General features: G+C 40.3%; 1 protein-coding gene across 2 annotated transcripts; it reads left to right on the forward strand.

Annotated features, from left to right (window-relative positions):
- Positions 1-12: 12 nt before the first annotated feature.
- Positions 13-19678, forward strand: LOC124267599 (U4/U6.U5 tri-snRNP-associated protein 2-like). 2 transcript variants are annotated; one of them, XM_046702562.1, is made up of 14 exons: positions 13-117; positions 1451-1514; positions 2088-2182; positions 2803-2939; positions 3206-3302; positions 3848-3903; positions 5573-5798; positions 12761-12906; positions 14063-14108; positions 14789-15012; positions 16050-16111; positions 16870-17011; positions 18903-18989; positions 19134-19678. In XM_046702562.1, the coding sequence occupies exons 1-14, from the start codon at positions 30-32 to the stop codon at positions 19245-19247; spliced, it is 1584 nt and encodes a 527-aa protein (XP_046558518.1). In that variant the 5' UTR covers positions 13-29; the 3' UTR covers positions 19248-19678. The 2 variants fall into 2 exon arrangements, with proteins under 2 accessions (XP_046558518.1, XP_046558519.1); XM_046702563.1 differs by lacking the exons at positions 18903-18989; positions 19134-19678 and having other exon boundaries at positions 14789-15065; positions 16870-17000.

Here is a 19678-nt window from a genome sequence, read left to right on the forward strand (position 1 = left end):
GGAAATGACGAATATCACACCGGGTGAAAATGGCGGAGGTTTCGATAAAGCGACGATCTGTAAAGTCTTCCAAAGCGAAGAAACGAGTCGTCGAAGTAGATGATGATGATGACATTGGTAGGTCTTCTTGGGCAAACTAAAATATTTATCTCCGTACTAGATCTCAAACTGAATTGGGGTTTATTCTTATATCGACATACAAACAGTGGATACACATGTCTCGCATTCACTAATTCACGGACATTGTTTTGTGCGTCTGCTCAGACGTGGGGGCACAGCGACTATTATTTCTTATTAAAACATTGCCCATATTCTCCAGAAAACACATCCTGACCAAGTTAATTTCAAGACAATTAACCTAACGCCTTCCTGTTGATCAATTGACAGCTTTTGTTAATGTGAGCCATGATGGTACATGATGGGGGGGGGTCTGGGAGGAAATGTGTACAGGTGATTGCTAGTTCTGACTTATTTTACGATACAATTACAGTAGAAACACTTGGTAGTTTTAATGTAAGAAACAAAACGGTAATCATGGTAATAATGCTGAAGGAAACACAGCTAATTGTCTAATGATTGCTTAATTGAGTTCTGAAGTACTAATGTAACAATTAACCAAATACATACATTGCAAATGACCAGTTTTTGCTGTAAACATAATCAAGTCTAATTTGCATGCTGGGCTAATCTGTTGACCAATCAATCTTAAATGTATATTATTGTAAGACTTCAGAATAAGGCACACAATACCTAGAAAGTTAACAATAATATAACTTGCACACAATCTTTCTGAGTGTATTATTCTGTTAGGATGATCGTACCTTGTACTGTGGATGATATAGATGTTTGGAATATTTTGACAGGTATGAAATTAATCTGATTCAAAACTCTTTCAGTGAGATGAGAAATTCAAACCATGACACCCTACTAAAAAGTTAATACGTGTACTTTTTTAATTCTGAAGTGTTATACCAAGTCCCATGAATTATTGACTGAATCTAATGATTATTTTACTAATTTGCCTGCCAAGTGCACTTGGTTTCAATCCCAGATAAATCTTTGGTTATGGAGCATGCAGAGTGTAAAAACAGTTTTCAGCCCCTGTCATCATTATAAATAATAACTGTAATAGTTAATGTAATGCTTTTATGTTTAAATGACGAAGAACGGGCATTTTGACTTATAATTCCTAAAAATTGAACAACATATTTGGAACCATGTTTACCACTACCAGTCATAATCAGTAGCTGATATGTTGATAAGTTTCAAAGTTTGTTGTCTCAGTTACAATGTTTGTTTCGGCAATTATTCTGTGTAACAGAAATATGGGTGATGCTTTGTGGGGATGTCCCTGATGTGTAGTGGCCAGATTTGTTAGATATGAAATATTACAGTGTGTTATGTTATACCCTATTCATGTTATTTATTTCCTTTACATTCTGTATTTCAGTCCCAGTGAAGGAGCCAAAAATTGATAAAAGTAGATCTTGTCCCTATTTGGATACCATCAACAGGTATGCAGTTATTTTTGTGCTAATCTTTTTGCAGTTTATATCTGTGCCACATTTTTTTTTATTTATTTGTTGGGGCGGTGGGGTAGCCTAGTGGTTAAAGCGTTGGCTCGTCACGTCGAAGACCCGGGTTCGATTCCCCACATGGGCACAATGTTTGAAGCCCATTTCTGTTGTCCCCGCCGTGATATTGCTGGAATATTGGTAAAAGCGGCGTAAAACTAAACTCAGTCAGTCAGTCAGTATTTATTTGTTACCACTTTTCACGCTTTTAATTGTGTAAGATTAAGTTACATAACTGCAGGATCTGATAATTAGAGGTTATCATATGTCAGTCAGTTTTCATATCTTGCTTGCTGGTCATACCCCCATTTGTGCATATAAGCATGATAAGGGGCCAGGGGTTGATACAGGGTCTGACATGGAAACTGCAGTCTTAAAAGTGTCTTATCATGCATCCGAAGATCAAACTGAAATATCTGGCAAGTGTTTGCAACATATAACTCCAGTTTTGTACCACCTAATACAATGATATTGACATTGAATGTTAAATAAAGTAACATTCTCCTGTTTCAGATCATTGTTGGACTTTGATTTTGAGAAGTTATGTTCTGTGTCCTTGTCCCACATCAACGTCTATGCCTGTCTGGTCTGTGGCAAGTACTTCCAAGGTAGGTAACTGTACATGGAACGCACATAATGATAAGCTCATTAGGAGTGAACGTTATCCTCATGTCATGCAGTACATCCCAGGGTACTGTTATCAGACACTGCCATTACGCTGTTAGTCTGGACCAAATACAAATGTATACACATTGATACAGTATTCACTGTATATCTCTGGAAAACTGTTAGGAACAGACATTGACATAGTGCATTTTTGTAAGACCAGTTGAAATTGTGAAAGTTGTGACTTGTTGATATTTCCCACATTCTAGTTACTTTACATAACCACTTGTCCTAAATGAGCAGCTGGCTACTTGAATTTGACCAATGGAGTCTCAGCTTCTGTGGTGAAAGCCTAAATGAAAATGTGCTGAAACATGACTTGTTCTTACATGCTCTAATGATGATTGACTCCTCTTACACATGACTATGTTAATGGTTTTCCGCCAAACCCTGAACTTCTACATCCTGTGTCCGTTTAGGATTTCATATAGGATTTCTTGGGGTGTTAATCTGGACTGGGAATTAGTGAATGTAATGTGGATTTGTGCTAACACTTTTCCAGATGAATAACTTTCATCATGAATATGAATGCTTTAATGACGATCTCTGTATCTTTGTCCAGGCCGTGGACCCAACACTCATGCCTACATCCACAGTGTGTTTGAAGGCCACCATGTCTTCCTCAACCTTCAGACGCAGAAGTTCTACTGTCTCCCTGACAACTACGAGATTATCGACTCATCACTTGAAGATATTATCGTGAGTGACAAACTGAAGCCTTTTTCATTGTTATGTACTGCCCCTGCAAATACAGATTCATGAGCGTTGACCATTGATTAATTATTGATGTATATATGATAAATAAATGATCAGGGATAATTTTTTATTTCTTAAAGTAGAGATCATTTTGGTGTCCCTTGCTGTAATGATGCTAAAAACAGCACAAATGTTATTAGAACGTACTGTCTTGGGATCAGTGCACAAGGTACGAGCATATGTCAGATTTTCATGTTGTTCACTTACAGTATGTCCTGAACCCAACATTCACGGATCTCAATATCAAGAGACTTGACAAGAACCCCAAGATGTCCAGGGCCTATGATGGCACTACATACTTACCAGGTAGACTTCGTACCTGAATTGGTCAATTGTTACTTAGCTGTTCTTGCAAGAATTTCTAAGATAAGCAGTGAAATAGGAAGGATTACTAATGTTCTGTCATGAGTGAATTGCAAGTGTCTTCTAACAGTATTTTATCATATCAACAGTGTATATGTATTAAATGTACTGATTTATGTTTGAAAAACAGTGTGTATGTCAAAACAAAGATTTATCATTTTATCATGCACTATAAACATGATAAATGACTTATTTGAGGTTTCTTTGGTATCTTTCATGTGTAGGTATATGGAGATAATGTTTTTTTTGCAATGAAATTATTTCAACAGATCAATGATATATCCTACTTGTGATTATACTGCTCAAAGGAAATTAAACACCACCCAATTATTTCATATTACTATAATTAATCTATCATTACATTATAGAGTATTGCTAGTAATATCAAAGAGTTGGGTGTATCAAGTTCTTTCTAGTGGTGAGATGTTTGTTGTTTTTTACCAGTTGTTGTAAACTTGAGATTATGTTGTTATCATTATGCTTGTCAGGTATTGTTGGTCTGAACAACATCAAAGCCAATGATTACTGCAATGTGGTGCTGCAGGTATGTTGTCATATCATTTTATTTGGGTAAAAGTGGTATGTAACTTCCATGTATGCATAATTACACTGATCCTCCGTTATCAATGCTTGTAGTTATGAAAGATATATTCCACATAATGATAAGTATTATCATAATTTTTCCTGTACTACAAACAGGCTCTATATACAACTGATATACAGTCGAGCACCGTTGTCTCGATATTCATGGGACCAAGAAAAATTTTCAAGTTATCCGAACTTCGAGACATCCGACCAGGGCATATCATGACATATCACTATGAAAGAAAACAAAACGCTTCTCAGTATGTTTTGATTCGAAACTATAATCTGTTATCAGTAGTGTTTAGTTGTAACAGTGAGTACTTCCTAATTAATTCCTTCTTAGTTAATCCTAATTAAATAACAAACAAGTGGCACCTTCAACTCAATTAACCCTGGGGCGGTGGGGTAGCCTAATGGTTAAAGCGTTGGCTCGTCACGCCGAAGACCTGGGTTCGAATCCCCACATGGGCACAATGTGTGAAGCCCATTTCTGGTATCCCCCGTCGTGATGTTGCTGGAATATTGCTAAAAGCTGTGTAAAACCAAACTCAGTCAGTCAGTCAATTAACCCTAATTAGTTTACACTACCGCATCCCTTTGATTCATGCCGCACCGTGTGTAAACTTGTGGAAACAACCACACTCTAGAGGGATACTTGCCCATGAATGGTAAGTGAATATCGAGTTTCTTTGCAAATATCGAGTTAAAAGGGTAATTTTGCTTGTTGGGACCATGAAATTATATCTAGATATCTGAAATATTGGGACATCCGTATCAAGTTAAAAGAGTTTGAATAATAAGAAAATTATGAAGGATTTTGCCAGGACCGAGATGTTATATTGAGACAACCGAGATATCGAGTTATCAGAGTTCGACACAACAGTGCTCGACTGTATGTCATTAACAAAAATCTTGGTGGTACAGACATTATATTTCAAGGTCTATGCCAGTGCTTACTTATATGCTGAGAACAGATTCCCAAGTTTCTTCAATGTTAATGTTAAGTATGTTAATATTAATGTAATATTTGTCATGTCTTCTATTCCCTGGCCTGACCACTAGTTGTCTGTCCATCTCACACGGTTCATGGTATCTGTTTTTGTTAATCATAGTCATATAGAAAACCATTGTTATATAGAATTTAACATTCAAGTCCGACTATAGTGAATTTCAAGTTTTTCAAAGTTGCAGGTTGGAATTTGCAGGTCATGAACTATAATAGGTTAAAGTTTTGTCACTTATGAAGGGAGGTAACTCTTGACGGGAATTGTACAAACAGCTTTGATGCAGCCATAAAATGAATAACACAATTTCTTGGTATGGACACTTGTTTTGATGAAATGTATTTTTTATTGTCACCATGTATGATTCTGATGAGGCCAAATAAAAAAAATCTTGTGGTTCCGATTACACCTCTTTAACATTTAGGGTAGATAGGTAGGAATTCTTTTTTTTTTCCTTTTGTTAGAAGTAAATCATGAACTAATAACACATTTATCAATGTATAATGGTTGGGTAATCGGAACCACAACATGTTTTTTTCTAGGCCTGATTACAATGATCATGACATTGTTTATTGCCTACCCAATCTTTTTGTTAAGATAACACTGATATATTTCTTCCTCTAGGCCTTGTCTCATGTGGTTCCGCTGAGAAACTACTTCCTCCAGGAGGCCAGCTACAAGAAAATCAAGCGTCCCCCTGGAGACCAGGCATTTCTGCTTGTACAGAGGTTTGGGGAGTTGCTACGGAAACTGTGGAACCCCCGAAACTTCAAGGCCCATGTCAGCCCCCATGAGATGCTTCAGGCTGTGGTGTTGTGTAGTAAGAAGCGCTTCCAGATCACAGAACAAGGTTTGTGTCAAGCTAAAGTGTCATGTACATCAGATACACTAGCCCCAATCTTAGATAGATTGTTTCAGTGGACATTAGTCTGTGTTGTAATATATATATATATGTGAAAGTCAAAGGGTCCTTGACATACCCTAACTTTTTAATATTGAAGGCATACCCATATCCAAGTAGTTTTGGATCAAATCTCAACATATGGTTGTCTTAAAACTAGTGGAAACTTGAATGAAGCTCCTTTTCTTGGACTTAGAAACAGAAATATTTACCTCTCATAGGTTACTATAGAGGTATAGCTAGTATCCTTTACTATTTGTATTGATTAATTATCGATTTCTACCGTTTATTCACGCAGTATTCGCGGATTGTTCAGCTAGCTTTACGCTGATGAAAATCTGTACAATTTGTAGATTACGCTTTTCTGCCTCCGATCCACATATAATATGCCCCCTAGTTGTTCTACGTGGTAATGCTTCATTCACGTTGCAGTTACTGCATTAATTTATCTCTTTCTGCATTTAATAAATATCATCTTTAAGCGCCTTAAGACGCGCTGCAGATAGATCAACGCAAACAAGGGCAAAACATGGCAGAGAGTCCAGATATTCCATCCAGTCAGCTGCTAGCGATCGAATCCCTCTCCGCCTGGTGTTCTGCTAGAGATCCCTGCGGTAGAGGAACGCGGGACGAAGTCCGACACTAAGAAACGACCGCCTCCCCAGACATCCTGGCCATTGCAGACCAAGTCTAAGAGGGTCTCTCATCGCCGTCTCAACGCAGATTGAGGACACTCCAGGGCAGCAGGACTTCCAAAAGGAAAAATCTATTTAAGAGATGAAAGAACTTCTCAGCCGAGATCGCTCCAGCAGCAGAATTGGGTCTCTACGATGATCAGCCGATAATCATCCCCGAATTTACGCAGAAGAAGCTTAACGGTGTCAGCTTAATTATGACTTCTGCAGAGATCACCATGCAGCCTGGATGCCTCTACACCCAGACGCCAGACGCTATTGATGTGAACCCCATCGCAGAGAAGACGATTCGGACGCATTTCGGGCTACAGATCATCCCAGAAGACATGATGGCAGATTATGAACATCATGGAGGACTCACTACAAACTGCAGAAGCAGGGTCCGAAGTTTCTTGAAGGCTCTAACGTGACAGCACCCCAGAGGCACCATTGGCCAACGAAGCAGCCAAGACGCATGTCACCTTTCTGGCTAAGGAAGTCCCGACCACTCCCTTGACGTAAGGACCTAGATGTACAGCCTTCGCTAAGGCCTTCGGGCGGATAGATCATCACCATCTTCGATTTCATCTCTAGATATGGACTCGACCATCAGACATCACGGAGGCCTTCGCTAAGGTCATATCATCGATCCCCCGACCGACGCAAGTACGAAGTTTTCGCTAAGGCATTCGCCAAGGACATATGATTCCAAATCCCTCATCATCTAGAAGAACATCGAGGGACTATAGAAGAGCTTCAGCTAAGCTATCAACGCTCACCTCAACAAGTCTCCGAAGATCATCCCATAGACGATCTCCACTTCGCTTCATCACCAGGTCGATCACCCGCCAGATCTCCACATAGAGCGACAAGTCAACTAGATCGCCACAAAACCCATCATCAGATATACAGACAGCTACACGTAGTCCCTCAAGAGCATCAACAATTTGTTAATGATGATGGTATTGAGGATGATGGAGGAATCATATTTTCTGGATGCAGATACGTACGCATTGATGGTCAATAACCTAGATCTCACATCACCATCTAAAAGTGGCAATACAGCGCAGGACGATTTGATGAAGGAAGATTCATCCAGATGCAATCACTCTACCCCGGGATCAATTCTGCCATTACTCTGCAGTGCCACAGAATCTAGATGCAGTTTTCCAGAAAGCTAACAAAAGTTCAGACACCACATCTTCGCTCCAACTTCATGCCAAGAAGTTCTCATTGATAACATGGACTCCCTCTTCAAAGCCCAGGACATCGATGAGAACTATAAGATCATCAGCGATGTAAAGAACAAGATTTTACAAGATGGATGATCGCAAGTTGGGCTCATATAGAAAGTTCATGACTCACGACGATGTTCTTTGGGGCAAATAGATCTAGGTCGATTCAATGAGACTCTTATTACTAGATTCCCGGATTCCAATGACGGAAGATGATAGAAATGATTTATCCTGCCTACTTATACAAAAGAAAGATCAGCAGTCTTTTAACGGATCATCTTACATCTGTTCTCAGCAGCATTCGACCTTTAGCCTCGTCAGTCAAGGCCTCCTCGCCTCTGTATTGGGGGAGAACTTTATAGGCAGCCCCCACTTTATACAGCCCCTGGTCGGCACAACATCCATCTTTGATTTGAGAAATCTAATAAAGTCGCCAAGGAAGTCTCTGGCAAGATTCCAGGGAAGTCCTTATGATTAAATCGATGGACACACTAGCCAGCCAGTCTGGCCAGACTTCACAAAGATACTCCTTGGGCAGATCTTAAGTTCACGGGCCTACAAAGAGCAAGAGACAGTGGAAGATAGCCAGCTCTATAGAGGTAAGATTCTTTCTACGTCAGCTTCAAATGGCAACTATAGAGGAGGATCAGGAAGAGGCAGGGACACCCAGAGGTTCCGCGAACTATAGACGCTGAAACACAGGTTCGAACGACTGGAGTCTTCCACCCCCAGCCGCTCCAGTACAGCCAGCACAAGTGGGTGGACGCCTCCAACTACACTGGGAAAACTGGGGAATTACAAGACCCTTACGCCTCCAACATTCTTCAACACCCATTTCAGATCCCACTACAGGCTGTCCTCCATTGACAATCAAACCCCCAAGTTCGACATTTATAAGCTTAACAACTACTCAAAGATAAGAGAGAGGCTGTTTCATCACTCCCTATCCAAACAGGCCATAGAAGTAATAGATCAAGCAAACGCCAACCAGGTTTCTACTCCCCCAGTTTTCCTCCTAGTTCCCAAGAAAAACTCCACGGAGAAATACAGACTCACTCTACAACATGAGCTTTTTCAACAAGAATTATCTACGCGAAACCACCATCAAGTTCTTCAGATGATACATTTACCCCAGTTACGCCAGATGATTCGGCCCCTATGGACTACATGGGCAGCATAGATCTACAGGATGCCTACCTGCACATCCCCATTCATCCCCGATTCCAGGGAAATACTCGCACGATTTACACCTGAAGGGCTACTATTACTCAGTGGAAAGTACTCCCATTCGAATATCATCAGCCCCTGGCTATTCAATACTCTAGGATAACAGTAAAACCGATTATCATATTTCTACATCGCCAAGGGCTACGTGCGAGCGCTTTTACCTCGACGACGGGATACAAGTAGATCAAGATCCACAGCGCCTCAAACTACAGTTAAATTACATCATAAAGCTACTAACACAACTAGGTTGGTTAGTAAACTTACGCAAGTCGGACCCTAGTACCATCGCAAGACCTGTAGTTCCTAGGTATTCGATTCATCACAAATCGCAACCGTGATTATGGTACCAGAAGACCGTTATTCAAGATACAACAGACCATTCCACCAGCTCTACTCTCCGTTACCACTTCGACAATGGCAGAGCCTCCTAGGGTCTTCTCACATCAGCCCAAGACATGACTGTCACAGGCAGATTACAGTTACGCCCCCTACAGGTCTCATCAACGCATTATCTCAACGTATGTACAACCATTCAGTCTACCGTAAACATCTCAGACCTCATCTACTATGGTGGACCAAGAAATCGAATGTCTGCATAAGGGACGGTTTAGCAGCAGGAATACAAAACCCATCTGTATGTAGACGCCTGCTACTCCAAGGTTGGGGAGCTCATCTCACCAACCACACGATATCAGGATTATGGAATCAGCAAGAATGCAAACTCCATATAAACAGTCTAGAAATGAAAGCTGTAATCAACGCCATTCTACATTGGAGCACTTTTCTACAAAATGCGACTAATGATCCATACAGACAATTCGACAGTGGCGTTCTACATAAACAAGCAAGGCTCAACGAGATCGATGAACCTTTTGAACTAAGTTTTCAACTGTTCGATTTAATACAAGATCTAAATCTACATGTCAGAGCAGTGCACATTCCCGAGCCAGAAATATACTAGCAGACGCTTCCTCTCGGCCTCATCTACCATCACCGACAGAGTGGATGATCAACAGGGAAATATTTGCACAGATAATCAAGCAATTAGGAGCCGCCGCTTAATAGACCTATTCGCCACACGCATTCAACAATCAGCTACCGGACATTCGTGTCACCAGTCCCAGACCCCAAGCTTGGGCAACGGACGCCTAAGTCTATCATGGAAGGCCTCACGCGTGACGCTTCCGCCGCCAGCAATAATACCTCAAGTATTACAGAAAATCAGACAAACACAGAGCCTACATAACTCACTTTTCACACCTCTACTGGTCGCTTGTAGAACATGGTTTCCCTACACTAATTCAAGAAATCGTCAACCAGCACTGGAGCTGTTCTGCTAAGCAGCAAACCTGTTAATTCATCCTCACACCAAACAAGTGCACGGAAACCCAGCAATGTTCCAACTACACGTATGGACTGCATACAAATGTGTTTAAACAAGAGAGGATATTCTGCCAGGGCGGTAAAAGCAGTCACGCTTTGGCTCTTACTGCTATACTCAACTCTCAGAACTTGTATGACGACAAGTGGCACATTTTCGAAAATTATGCAGCAAAGAAAGGTTTTACAGCAAGAGAGGCTTTACAACCTCAAGTGGCAGACTATTTGTGTTACCTCGCGCCAAAACAAACATTTAAAAGGTTCAACGATATCAACATATCTTGCCGCCGCTTTAGTTCTGTAATCACCATGAGAACGGTGTCAAATTAACAAGATCCCCAGAGTTACTGGTCTTACTTACGAAGCATTCCGGATTGAGGACCAAAAGCGAAGTTCCAATTTCCAGCTTGGGATCTGAATGTATGTTACAACACCTCACGAAAGTGAGGTCTATGAACCGTTGGAATCAACAACTTTGAATTTCTCTCACAGAAAACACTGTTTCTGCTATCTCTAGCCACGCAGCAAGAATGTCTGAAATTCAGCTTCCGATTCTTGGAGCGAGAGGATACAGTTTGATGACAATCATAACACAGCGCGCTTCCTCTGGATTAAGATGGGATTTCATCGCTTAAAAATCAACTGCCAGGTCAAACCAGACAGATTATTCCACATCCCGGCGCTTATCCTCTATTCTCGGATCACAAGATACACAAGACCTATCACTGTGTCCAGTAAGAGCTCAAAGTTTATTTACTTAACGATCCAAAAACAAGGAGAAGATTTCTCAAACGCTTATTCATCCCCTTTATCGCCTACTTAATCAAACAGAAGTGTCACGGACCACAATATCTATTTGGATAAGGACTGTCATTCTCCTCGTGCCTACAAGGCAGCAGGCTTGGACCCACCAACAGCATCAAATCCACATGAGATCAGGGCACTGGCCTCCACCCTCAGCCCTACACGGTAACTGTTCCTTGAACACGATTATGGAAGGATGCTATTGGAAATCTAACATGGTATTTGCTAATCACTACCTGAGAGACATCACTACAGAAGATGTCTCTGGCATTCACCATTTGGACCACTGGTCTCGGCTCAGCAACTGGACAGTCCCTCGAGGGCGTTAAATATTATCCTCACAAGATTAATATGTATTTTATACATACTTATCTAGCTTATAACTCTCAAGGAGTTTTAGGGCTATGTATATATGTTCAGCTTAAGTTATTCAACCTTAAGCATATACTTTGATATATTCAATTTCAGTGCCTCTATCAGAGTCACCTATATATATATATATATATATTATATGTATTGTTCAATATATTCATAATGTAATTCCCCTTTAATGGCTTTATATAACCTATGGTTTTTTATACAGGAAACATCCTAAATCTAAGCCTTCATGAAGTTCCCGTAGGGGATATTACAGTATATCTATACAAAATCACTAATTATAAATCCAAAGTATTCTGTTACTCCCACCTCCGTTCCGTAGGATGCTACAAGCAAAAGAGCATGAGTCAGGATAAGGAAAAATATGTAATTTTTGGAGTAAAATTGATATTTTATACTTATCCTGACTCATGAGGTTAGCCCTCCCATCCTCCCCACATAACACTTTGGATTTCCCTGTAAGTCCAAGTGTTGGGCTCGCAAAATCAGGAGAGAGTGAAGCACATGGGCAGAGGGTGGCGACACCTTTTCCCGCCAGGGGAGACAAAGGGAGGCAACTCGTGGTGAGTACCAATTAGTGATTTTATTTTGAAGGGAGCTTCAAATAAGGAGATACAAGTGTTCCACTATGTTCGCAAGAAGAAGAAGACAAGCAAAAGAGCATGAGTCAGGATAAGTATAAAATATCAATTTTACTCCAAAAATTACATTATCTAAACTCAGGGACTTTGTACTTGGTACTGGTGACCATGAGCTCAGACAGTGTCCAACCCACTAGTTGTATGGTGTTGTGGCACGGCAGTACTGTAGTGTGTTGTGATGGTGCCCTGCTGATACTGTTAATCCCTGTCAGCTCCAGGGTTCATTAAAATATGGTAGTACAAGATGTTCAATTTCGAATTATAAATGGTACAAAGATTCTTGGAGCTCCATATAAGATGTTTAGTTATGTAGCTTAACCATTGTAACCTGCAGTCTTCTGAATCTAGGACATCATTTCAAAGCTTCCTTTAATTCAATTGCTTAGGAGCTTAAGATTTTTGTCCTTTTTAACATGTAAAGATCCTAATTGTATTTATATTTGATTAATTGTATCTTCATTCACTGTTACTGGGATGGTTTAGATCACAACTAAAGACTTTCAGTTTTGCAATGAATTGCACTGATTGTAGATCTGTTCATGTAGTACAGAAAGTGCTATGTCGGATTGTAGGTGACCCTGTTGACTTCTTGTCCTGGCTGCTGAATGCTCTGCACACTGCAATGAACGGAACCCGGAAGTTGAACAGCAGCATCATCAACAAGACATTTCGGGGCAAGATGAGAGTCTACTCCAGGAAGATGCCACCAATTGACATGGTGAGAGCACTCAAGCTTACTGTCACAGTTGTTTCAGCTGATGAAATCATCATGCATGTAGTGTGAATAATTTCAAGATCTCTGTATTGCATGTTTAGAGAGGAAATACAGGACCTGAACAGATCCACTGGTCAGTCATGATTCAGCAATTATTATCTTCCGCACCTGAACAGATCCACTGGTCAGTCATGATTCAGCAATTATTATCTTCCGCCGTCTCACCATCTTCATGATATATTGCTGCACATGGTTCGGCACCAACACTGATATATTTTATGGTTCAGACCAAATTGGCACACACAAGTGAATTGGAAAAAGATGTTTGAAAGCTGCATTGATGTAGTGAAATTGCTGACAGCATTCATCCTCTCTGACTAGTTTTCAGAGTGTTTAGGAAATGAATGATGTATAGATAGCTGCTGTGGTGTACTCTATTCCTCTCTGTTTGTTTAACCCCTGAAGATCCGGGTTAGAATATTGATCTTCAGTAACCCATGCTTGTCATAAGAGGCCACTAACGGGATCCGGTGGTCAGGCTCGCTGACTTGGTTGACACATGTCTTCGTATCGCAATTGCATAGATGGATGCTCATGCTGTTGATCACTGAATTGTCTGGTCCAGACTCGATTATTTACAGACCGCCGCCATATAGCAGGAATATTGCTGAGTGCGGCGTAAAACTGAACTCACTCACTGAGTTTAGTTTTTGGGTACCACTGGAAGTCAATGCATAGCAGTAGGATCAGTAGTCTTGTGGTGAGCGAGTCTAGTTTTACCCCGCTTTTAGCAATATTCCAGCAATATCATGCAGGGGACACCGGAAATGGGCTTCACACATTGTACCCATGTGGGGAATCGAACCTGTGTCTTCGGTGACGAGCGAACGCTTTAACCATTAGGCTACACCACAGTCTTGTGATGAAGGACCTTTGATGTATTGGCCTTACACCTTCAGGGTTGTTGGGTAGCCTAGTGGTTAAAGTGTTCACTCATCACGCAGAAGACCTGAGTTCGATTCCCCACATGGGTACAATGTGTGAGGCCCATTTCTGGTGTCCCCTGCTATGATATTGCTGGAATATTGCCAAACGCAGGGTAAATCCAAAACTCACTCATTCACTCACCCTCACACCATTATCTTATTTTGTTTTACAGAAAGAAGAGGAAAAGGAGGCGCTGATGCTCACAGAGGATTATATGGGTATGTAGCGAATCCCATACTGTATTTGGATCATTACTTGGAGAGTTTGGGTATGATTGATGGGGCTAGTCCACAGCTAGATCTGGATGAGTAGGCAGTTAAGTATGACCAACTTGTCATCACAGATTTTTCACAGTCAAGTTAAAGATTACTGGGTTAACTTTAGATCTAGATTCCCTACACTGGCATAAGTTTAAAATCCATTCATATTTCAGCACATGGAATTTAATTATTGAATCTGATCCTTTTCACTTCCTCTTCAGTTGGTTGGTGTCCTAGTTGTAAAAGTTTGTTTCTCTGAAGGTTTCCTAGAAGGGAAAATAAGTGTAGCCATGTGTGAAGCCATTTCTAAGTAGAAAGCTTCTTAATTTAGCCCATTCAGTCTCATGTTCTCCAACTAGTATGGAGACATAAGTTTCACAGTGTGTCAGAGTTATGTCCTCTTAGCTGTGTCAGGATATCTGCTTATCTTTGGTTAAATTTGGTATCATGTGTGAGTATGATATTCAATCTATCTGCGCCCCACCTGATCTTGCAGAGGTTTTACAGGATGGTAAGTGCTCACGACTTGTCAAACTTTAGGATTTTCGATAACATTAAGATAACCCTTGCTCTAATAGAAATAATGTTTCAAGCTGCATTAAACAAGACTCTCTTCCTCACTGATCTTCTCCCTGTAGAGACGATGGAAGAATTGCCCTGGCTGTACCTGACCTGTGACCTGCCATCACCGCCGCTGTATCCAGATGAGTTGAAGGAGAACATCATCCCTCAAGTACCGTTTGCTACCATCCTGTCCAAGTTCAATGGCGTGTCGGAGAAAGAGTACAAGACCCACAAAGACAGCACCATGAAAAGATTTGAGCTGACCAGGCTGCCCCCATATATCATCATATACATCAAGGTGAAGTTCTGTAACTATGTTGGAACTCCCCATATATCATCATATATATCAAGGTGAAGTTCTGTAACTATGTTGGAGCTCCCCATATATCATCATATACATCAAGGTGAACTTCTGTAACTATGTTGGAACTCCCCATATATCATCATATATATCAAGGTGAACTTCTGTAACTATGTTGGAACACCCCATATATCATCATACACATCAAGGTGAACTTCTGTAACTGTGTTGAACTCCCCATATATCATCATATATATCAAGGTGAACTTCTGTAACTATGTTGGAACACCCCATATATCATCATATATATCAAGGTGAACTTCTGTAACTATGTTGGAACACCCCATATATCATCATACACATCAAGGTGAACTTCTGTAACTATGTTGGAACTCCCCATATATCATCATATATATCAAGGTGAACTTCTGTAACTATGTTGGAACACCCCATATATCATCATATATATCAAGGTGAACTTCTGTAACTATGTTGGAACACCCCATATATCATCATACACATCAAGGTGAACTTCTGTAACTATGTTGAACTCCCCATATATCATCATATATATCAAGGTGAACTTCTGTAACTATGTTGGAACACCCCATATATATTATCATATATATCAAGGTGAACTTCTGTAACTATGTTGGACCACCCCATATATCATCATATATATCAAGGTGAACTTCTGTAACTATGTTGAAATACCCCATATATCATCATATGTACCTCCTTTGGGAAGTTCGAAAGGATTGGTAATGCTTCTAGAAGATTGTCTCACAATCTTATGTCATTGTGTGTAAACAGCACCTCGTGGGGGAGACCTTGGTTAGGATAGGACCCTAGTCTCCATTGCTTGTTGGGACAGTGACTTGGGTCAGTATGGTTCTGAGTAGCAGGTGGTTGCTGTTCAAACCTGGGACATCCTATACAGGGCTATGGTAGCACAGTCTGCAGCACAATGTTTGCTCCATCAGTTGCCTCCTTTCACTTTATATATTAATAATACTTTTTTGTTTTATTTGCAGAGATTTACAAAGAATTATTTTGTACGAGAAAAGAATCCCACTATTGTGAATTTTCCTATCAAGTAAGTTTAATCTTCACCTCTATTTTGAATATTACCAAGTTATAATGTCTCTCACTTATCAGTTACAATTACATCCGTGTGGGAAATATTGATATCAAAGAATATGCAGCATTTATGGACCCATAAATCTGTCATAACTACAACGTACATGCATAAACTAGCCTGAACAATACAATCTCAGCTCACCAATGACTGTGTCATGATCTGACATAAGTTTATGACATTGCTGTAAATATAAAAGGAACCTGTGTACATAGTCATCTTGTACCCACAGTTTGATGATGTTAAGCCCAAGAAAGCTGGCAAAGTACACATAACACAAAGATGAGCGGTGTATTGTGGTAAATATAGCAGCAGATGTTTTGAACATCTTCAAAGATCAGTGGTCAGAAAAGTAAGGGTTAGTTAGACACACACATGAATGTTTTTTACATGCACTTGCTGCAAATAAACATAAAACTAGGACCCATTAGTCATTAATAGGTTGAACTAGTGCATTTTTGTTTAACTTAATTGTGCCCTGAATGTTCAGCAAAATATCGATAGTATTAAAACCCAATGCTAAAATTTGTGTATTTTCTTTTGAAATTTGTTTGTGTATGTCACTTTTTTCATGGACATAATTTAAGATTTGATTATACAAGAGCAGAGCTTAGGTATTTTTTAAACTTGAGCTTAGTAACATCAGAAGCTTTTATCCCAGGATTGTGCTTAATGTTCAGCATGCAAGTCATGTACTGATGTGCTTGTTTCTGCAGGAACATAGACTTTGGAGACATGCTGTCAACTGAGGTGAGAGCCCAGCACAAGTACACATCGTATGATCTAGTAGCCAACGTTGTCCATGACGGAGAGCCCGGGGCGGGCAAGGGCACATACAGGGGACACATACTTCACAAGGTAACACATTCAACTGGCTACGTGTATGAATCACTGTGTGCATGTCAGGAGTATTCCTCAGAGATGACTAACCTGGATAGCTAGGGTTTTCAACCTGTCATTGTGTAATTGAGTGAAACCATTAATTGTACTTTCAGTGACATCTCTTATTTTCGATTCTCTGTGATAGTGTAGTGTTTGCAGACATTCAGTAAGTTGATGTGAAATGCTGTGTTTATGTGCTGAAGTTGCCATGCTCGTCACTGTTTGTGTGACTCTCATGAACTCTGTGTAATGCATAATGATGCTTTGTGTGATTGGATGATTGTTTACTGGGTGACCGTTCATAATTTATGGCTAGGAGGGGGTGATACAGTCTAAGTAAACTTAGGCTCAGTATTATTCGTTACACTGCTATATTGAGTCTAACAAAACCTAGTAGAAGGTCGCGTCAGCTTACCTTTGAGCGACCTATGACCGTCCAATCAAACGCGAGACGGCCGAACGGATTTAACCAATCAGACAACGACTACTACGCTATTTTCAGCGACTGTTTACTCATTGCATGTATCACTCGGAAGTGATCGTGCAGAAAAATCGCATTCGGAATCGTTCAGGTTTTTTAGGTAAAGGTTCAAACGCTATGTGCGAATGTTAACTTTCACGATTTGGTAAGCTGTGTTCTGATTGGTCAGTCCCAAACCTTCTACTAGGTTTTGTTAGACTCAGTATAGCAGTGTAACGAATAATACTGAGCCTAAGTGTACTTAGACTGGGCAGGCCTACCAAAGAAAACTTTAAATCGCTAAAACTGCATAAAAAAACGATGAGCCTGCAACTTCGACTTTGCGTATGCGCACCTGGAAGAGGAAGTCTCAACCGCATGTTTACATTTTCCAGCTTGGACAAAAGTTACATTCCTTTTTTAAGTATTTCTGTTGTGTTATGTGGCATTTATCATCATGATACTTGTGTGCACACTTGTTTAGTTTACTTTCCATTTGTATGAAATGATTGACAGCAATTATTTCGACATATCTAATACTTTTTCTACGTGAGGTGATTCACGGTTGCTTGGAAATTGAAAGTAGCGCGGATCGTAATGCACATGCGCAGTAGAGGTCTAAGTTCGCTTATATAAAAATGTTGCAGTTTCATAGTCTTTCGTTGCCGTTTTTACTGTTTCAGTAGCGAGGTATTATGTTTATGTAGCTATTACCACGATTAATGTGGGCTTTTCTGCGTTTTTCTGCACAGTGTGAAACTTTTCTTTGGTAGGCCTGCTGGGGGTGATGATGATTTTAAGGTGGGGGTCACCCATTTTCTTCTGGAAAGGTAGGGGGTGTCATTAACTTTGTACACATAGCCTTGGGGTGGGGTGGGGGAGCAATTTTGGGCATAAAAATATTCAAAAATTATCCTAAAAATATATGGAAAGGAGGACGGAGGGGTCATTGATTTTTTACATGACATGCAATGGGGTCACTTTGTGCATAAATGTTTTTTGGGGGGGTCTGTCACATTGTACATGCTTCTCCATAAAAATCATCATCACCCCTTCTAGCCATACATTATGAACGGTCCCTTGAATAGTTGTATGCCACATACTTGAAGCCTGAAGTCCAGACAGTGGTAGCTGTGGGGCTGCTTTCTCATGGCTGATTGGTCACTATTACTGACACTAGATCCATAGGCCAGTGATAGCTTTCAGTAGCATTGCTGAGGTTCCATGTTAGGGCAGTGTCAGGCATAGTATTGAGCATTGTTAGCACAGCATTTCAGCAATAGGGGAGTCCATTTCTGGCGTTCCCCACAATGATATTGTGATTATTGCAGGAATGTTGCTGAAAGAGGGGTAAAACCAACACACTCACTGACTGTATTTCTGACCGTGAAGATTGTTGTATTGCAGGGTTCTGGGAAGTGGTACGAGCTCCAGGATCTCCATGTGGCAGACATCCTTCCTCAGATGATCACGTTGTCGGAGAGTTACATCCAGGTGAGAGAGGGGAATTCTGTTTGCTTTGTTGTTGATATTGTTTCTTCTTTGTGACCAGTCTGTTAAAGTATAAATTTGATGGTTCAAGATGCTTCTAAAATGCCTCTCAAGCATCTAGTTCAAGATGATTGTTTTCATTTTCAGATTTTCGAGGTTCGTCGAGACATCTTGAACCCTTTCTACAGTGATGGGACTAAACAGGAGAACATGGAAACAGAGACATCTGGTGCTACAAAGGAAAAACCAAATGAATCATGATGAATGCTTAGTTCTTTAAGAGTGGACAGTTTTGTATGACATGGCAGTATTTGTACTGGTTTGAAAATGCATGTGAAGACTTGAAAACAAGGAGAGGCTGCAACTAGAATATGATAGCATTGCTGACAGTATTGATCAGATTGTTGACAAGATTCACAATATTGCCTTTTTGAGCAGACAAGTCATTTCATGGATAAAATACTACTTGAAAGTAATGTTAAAACGTAGATGTCTCTTTCATTCATGAAAGTGTGTTTAGATGAAAATGTCTGTTCATGAGGAATGTGAATTGGACTTCATTGTAGCAGACTGTTGCTATATTGTACCTTGTTATAGTTGCAGATATGTTGCTGAATGTGGACATATAATGTTGGCCTGACAAGGGAAGTGTCATTGTAAGATAATCTTTTAATACAAGTTTATCCAACTTG

This window comes from Haliotis rubra, unplaced genomic scaffold (genome assembly GCF_003918875.1).
Source record: "Haliotis rubra isolate DU_JTF1 unplaced genomic scaffold, ASM391887v1 Scf1322, whole genome shotgun sequence".
In the NCBI taxonomy this organism is placed as follows: Eukaryota; Metazoa; Mollusca; class Gastropoda; order Lepetellida; family Haliotidae; genus Haliotis; species Haliotis rubra.